Raw genomic sequence first — 6,000 nt, 5'->3', positions numbered from 1 at the left:
TTCCTTGATTTGCATTTGAACACTGAATATCCAGATAGATAGATAGATAGATAGATCAATTGATTTCGCTTTTTGGTATAATTCTATTAAGTCATCACTGACTCAAAAATTTCTCAAAATGTTAGATTTTCAGCAATGCATCATGATATTACCTGGTGACATCCCAGTTCAAAGCACTTGACATGCACTTATCCTCATTTTAAATTATTCTGCCTTTATCTCAAAACAAAATGGTTAAACAATATTCTTCATAAACCAGAAAACCCATGTGTGAACTTCTATTGAGTTAGACAGATTGCAACATATACTTTTTTTATTAAATATGTAAAAAGATAAAACGCAAGTCAAGTTATTCACATATTCAGAGACCAAAAAAAGTCTACTCTATCATGCGACAATTGGTGGGTAATGCGAAATGATTGATACATCTGAATAAGACTTTTTGCATCTATATGTCATTACTTTCTATTTATAATTAACAATACATATGTTTACATTCCTTTCAGTTTACATTTAATATATAACCAAAGCTTTATGGTGTGCTATTTAGTAAAAGTAATTACAAATGCATATTAAAAACATAACAGAATAACAGTGTTACTCACCACGGGGGGCAGGGGGAGGGAGCCCTTTTTCCCTTTCCAGCATCTCTCACTCCCCTCAGCACAATTGAGCAGATCAGGCCCTCTCAATTCATATAACTATGGGTTGGATCCAAGATGATGATGATGATGATGATGATGATGTTGGACTGCAGCTCTCACCAACTATAGCTAGTACAACCAATGTTAGCTAATGGTGGAAGATCCAGTCCAGCAACACTTGAAGGTCCATAAATTGCCTACCCCATGCTAGTGGAGGGGGTTGATCTACAAAAAGTTCCTTGGCTCAATTTTAGGAAATCTCTCACTCACTCACACACACACAAACCCCTTGCCCATACAGTATAATTTAACCTGTTTGGGAAGTTTCCCTCTCTAGTGTAGCATTTTCAGAGTTGTGAAGGAGAGGGTGGGGGGAGTGTATTTCTTCTATCTCAGTTGCACATGTCTAAATCTGGATCCAACATATATATATATATATATATATATATATATATATATATTTTCTCTTGCCTCCTAGGCCAGCCACTTGGTTCCTCCAAAGCAATGATAAAAAGATGGAGCATGGAAACTGTTTCACACATCAGTTTTACACACACACACACGTGCATATCCCTCCCTCTCACACACAAAGAAGTCTTAAGTGACAGGACTAAGGGGCAAAGAGGCTTTGATGCAAACTCTTTCTTGGAATAATGAAACCTAGAAAAGCCCTGAAAGCGCTTCAAAAGGAAGTGATTTCAAAATATGTTTAAGAGGGAAAAGAAGCACAGATTACACCTGGATTGATGGTGATGGAGCAGTGCTTCAAGGCTGGTTCAGTAATATTTTAACAACCCCCAAATCCCTTTGATCACAACTGGAATTTTGGAGGCAGTATAACTAATAATAATAATCATGAACATTTTAAAACAGAATATATATAACTTCTTTCTCTGCTGGATCATGACAATATACTACATCCTCCTGAAAGTAACTCTGTTCTTTAATGTTTTATGTATAAAGCCTTTAAGTGAAACCAAATCACTTCTGTTAACAGTAATAAAGGGAGATGACTAGCAATGGGGATACTTTGACTTTTGAACTGGTAAGGTGGTATAGGACAGGGGCAAGCAAGTGACAATTCTGTTAATCTAAGGAAATGAAAACATTTGTTCAAATGCTAAAAATGAATGCACAAGCTGCCTGAGTTGGGTCTAAACAAGAGCCGCTCTGTTCCAAAAGACTTCTGTAGTAATAAGCTGTTTCTTGAAAGATGCATGATGCCCTTGTGTCTTATGTATATATCAATGTAGGAAACCATCCTTGAGCAATGCCAGTAAATTCAGAAGACAGGAAAACCTTCAGTAATTGTAGTCTCTTGATTGATATTCTATTTGTTTTTTTGTGTACATACTTTGATTGCCAAATAATCAGTCAAATTTAAAACAGAGGAATGAAAGAGTGAACTAGGAAAACTATGATGAATTTAAAAAAATAAAACCACTAGAACTAGGCTGAAAAAATTTGCCATTTAGGAAATAAGGAATGTTTTGATGCATGATTTGCTATATTTCTATTATAAAATGGCATTATCTAAGTGCAAGTTTAACAAAAACAGTAATACTTGACACATGGCAATGAGTATTTTTGTCAGTTAACCATTTGTCTCTGCACCTTGCCTACCTATTAGTAACGAAAAGCCAAAGACCCACTCTCATCTCATGCCTCAGTAGTGTGTCTTTACCTTCTAAACTATGGCAAAAATCTTGCATCAATATCTGTGTGGGAAGAAGGTGGTGACTGAATACTAGATTTCAAAAGCGCTCTGTAAAAAATTCCAGGGGGAAAAAAGCTAGGCCTGATTGTGTACATATTCTTGCATTCTTAATGCTATGGTAAACAATAAAACAAAATTTGTTCATCCTCCACATACACAAGAGGAAAAACGAAGTGGTTGGTTCTCATAATCCCCATATCCAGCTGTGAGAGTTTTGAACCCAACCACGTTTGCAAGTATAGAAATAATGAAGACTTTTATGGAGACTTGAGATGAGACATTGAATACAGAATTGAAACAGGAAGAACATTTCTAGTAGTCACAAGATAAGTTTCACAAAGTGTAACAACTAGGCAGGCGTGTATGCATCTTTCAGAATTAAAATACTGTTCAGCTTGCTAACATGCTTTGGTGTACAACTTCAGGATGATTACAATTCATGGTGTTTTATTTCTATTGGTTTAATTCAGAAAATGTTCCTTCCTTTTGTGTTATAATAAAGACAGGAACAAAAACAAAATAAGTACAATTTAAGTTGATTCCCCTCCTTCGCACAGTTTGACCAAATGTATGTACAAAATGAACTGAATTACCATGAAGTTTGTGAAAACTAACAGAATAGGACTTTTTGTCATAAGAGATGCCCATATAAATAGTTTTCAACAAATTACAAATGTATCATACTTAAGACAAAAGGATATATATATATATATATATATATATATATATATATATATATATATATATATCTCTGAACAAATCTCAAGCAGCCAAATAGTGAAGTTGCAGTGGCAGAAATTGGGGGCAAAGCCTGGAGATCTTCTCAGGTGCATACCCCGACAGAAGACTTCTGCAAACACATCTTGGCAATGGATGGGTACAGAATGTAGCAGCTGGCTGACACTATGATAAATTTATGTTAATGGCAGACTGAGAGTGATTGGTTTCAAGTCTTAGGCCACACATGTTCCATTCATCAGAAGAAAGTTCCCACAGAAAATTAAAAGTAGCAAATGTGCCAGGTGATCAGTACTCTTCCTGTTGTTGCGGCTGTTCATGAACATGGTCCTCACCTTCAGGTTCTTCTGTGTGGCTCTCCTGAATATTTCACGTAGGAAAAAAAATCCATTTAGTGTGTGCCTGTATGTATATGTCAGGATAGAAACAGGGCAGCATAAACAGTCAACAATATATTGAAAATACTGAAGTGAGATTCTTTGTCCTACTGAAAATGTTAAGCTATTAATGGAATTCTCAACTGACCATTTCTGAAATTTTACACAAGTCTTTTTACTACAGCAGAACCATTAAAACCTGGACATAACTAGAGGTTTTGACAAGTTCCAGCACCTCTTTGCATCAATCTCTTTGTGGATTATACTAAAGAAAAAAATAACTTCCATTTTGTATTGTCAAAAGTATTGACACCAATTATCTCAATCCATTTCAAGCTGGCTTCAGGTCATAATATGGAGACTGCCATGGTCGCCTTCGTCGATGATCTCCATCTGTACATCGACAGGGGAAGTGTGGCCCTGTTGGTGCTCTTGGACCTCTCAGCGGCCTTCGATACCATAGAGCACCTGACGGAATTGGAAATCAGAGGCACTGCTCTGCAGTGGTTCTGGTCCTATCTCTCGGGCAGGTTCCAGATGGTGTTGCTTAGCAATAGCTGTTCAGCCAAGAGGTAGCTCAAATCGGGCGTCCCTTAAGGCGCGATACTGTCACCAATGCTATTTAACCTTTACATGAAGCCGCTGGGTAAGATCATCCGGAGACATGGGGCAGGGTGTTATCAGTACGCTGATGACACCCAAATTTGTTTCTCCATGTCTCGGACTGCTTCAGTGACCAAGGAAGGCATCTCCCCTTTGAATGACTGCCTGAAGTCAGTAATGGATTGGATGAGGGAAAATAGACTTAAATTGAATCCAAATAAAACAGAGGTACTCGCTATAGGCAATCCCAATTTGGGTATCGTGAAAAGCTCTCCAGTTCTGGACAGGGTCGCACTTCCCCTAACTGTGTCCGTAGCTTGGGGGTGCTCCTGGACTCGTCACTTCAGCTGTCATCCCAGGTGGATGCGACAGCCAAGAGTGCCCATTATCAGCTTTGGCTGATAAGCCAGCTACGAACTTTTCTGGAACAGGAAAACCTAGAAACGGTTGTACATTCACTGGTAACTTCTTGTCTCGATTTCTGCAATGCGCTCTACATGGGGCAACCCTCATGCTGCATTTGGAAGCTGCAATTGGTCCAAAATATGGCAGCCAGATTGGTGACAGGGAGTTCCAAATTTGATTCTATTACACCTATCTTGTTTCCATTTTGCATTGTAATATACACAGTAACCATTACTTTGCACCTCTTTAAAACAAACAACACTTAGAGGAAGTGATTTTATTCATCAGAGATGCAATAGCTTCCTGCCTAGGTGCAAAAGGCTCTTAGATTCAATAGGAGATCTGGGTGAGGCCTCCATATGCCAGATCCCCCCCCCCCCCAACTAAGTGCTACAGGGGTAAGTTATCTGCTGCTCTTCAGTTGTTTTGCATTACAACTTTCATCAACCCCATTCGACACAGCCAATAGTCAGAGATAATGAACACTGTAAACATTTGAAGGACAAGAAATTGCTTATTGCTACTCTATAAGGTAACAAGGATATGAAAGGTGCACCTAGATATTCAATAAGATGAATGATCCCTTGGATATGGATATAGAGGCTGTGGAAGTCCTATGCACATGGGAACTACACCAATAAGGCTTTTACAGATCTCCTTGTCAGCTTTGTTAAGCCAATACTTAACAAGTGCAGCTGCTTACTTTCACAAATGGTGGACAAAACATGTCTCTTGACTTTCAATAGAGACACAAAGAATGCTAGAACAGGAGGGAGACTCTGCAGGAGAGGGGTGGGGGAGAAATCCCATTTTCATATACTTTATATCTTCTTTAAAATAAGTGCAGAATGAAGATTATGCTAGTGATTACTTGAAATAGTGAATGAGCTCTCACAGTAGATATGTGAATTCAGGTGTAATGAAGAAGCTGGATGTGAAGTATTCAGAGCTGAAAAGATAGACCTTAATTTTTCAGATAAGGCATTTCTAAAGTACAGGCACCAGATGGTGATCTGTTTTCAAGTTTCTTTTCAAGTTTCTCACCACCTGAAGAATAGTCTATGCAGGCATTTTCCTGGCAACATTTCTCTACAATTATTTCTGCACATGCTTGTGCACAGCAAACTGTGGAAGAAACTATTGCATGGAACAAACTAGTGGCATATGAATAACCCCAGCCAATAATGTCAAGAAATGCCACCCTGATAACAGAAATGTATTTGGGTTCTGTCTGCCAGATCAAGCAGTATTTCTGATCATGCAATGGCTTACTCTGGCTCTGTCAATTCTGATGGGAAGAAAAACCTTCAGGGATTTCTCTGTGAACAACACAGTGCTATGGAAGTGACTTTAAGAGTCTTGTAATGACAAGCACACAATGATGCAAATGCTATAGGGTTCAATTCTAAAGGAAGAGCATATGGCAGTCCTTGGATTTTCATTATCTTCCAAATTAAATGCAAGGATACAAAATTGTCCTTTCTACCTAGTAGAAGGGAGGGGTGTCAAGGCAATG

The 6,000-nt window shown here is 38.3% G+C and overlaps 1 protein-coding gene across 2 annotated transcripts in view; it reads right to left on the bottom strand.

The window, feature by feature from the left end:
• Positions 1–295: 295 nt before the first annotated feature.
• The window catches only part of MAPRE2 (microtubule associated protein RP/EB family member 2), a 121,057-nt gene continuing 115,352 nt past the window's right edge, over positions 296–6,000 (bottom strand). For both annotated transcript variants that reach the window (XM_089517268.1, XM_089517267.1), the window contains one exon: positions 296–3,459. In XM_089517268.1, coding sequence (XP_089373394.1) covers positions 3,388–3,459 — 72 coding nt within the window. In that variant the 3' untranslated portion in view covers positions 296–3,387. The remainder of the gene's footprint in view (positions 3,460–6,000) is intronic.

Source organism: Sceloporus occidentalis, unplaced genomic scaffold, assembly GCF_023333645.1.
Source record: "Sceloporus occidentalis isolate IW3139 unplaced genomic scaffold, rSceOcc1.0.p SCAF_3, whole genome shotgun sequence".
In the NCBI taxonomy this organism is placed as follows: domain Eukaryota; kingdom Metazoa; phylum Chordata; class Lepidosauria; order Squamata; family Phrynosomatidae; genus Sceloporus; species Sceloporus occidentalis.
Note: the sequence above shows the minus strand (reverse complement) of the source record. Positions and strands in the feature narration are given on the sequence as shown.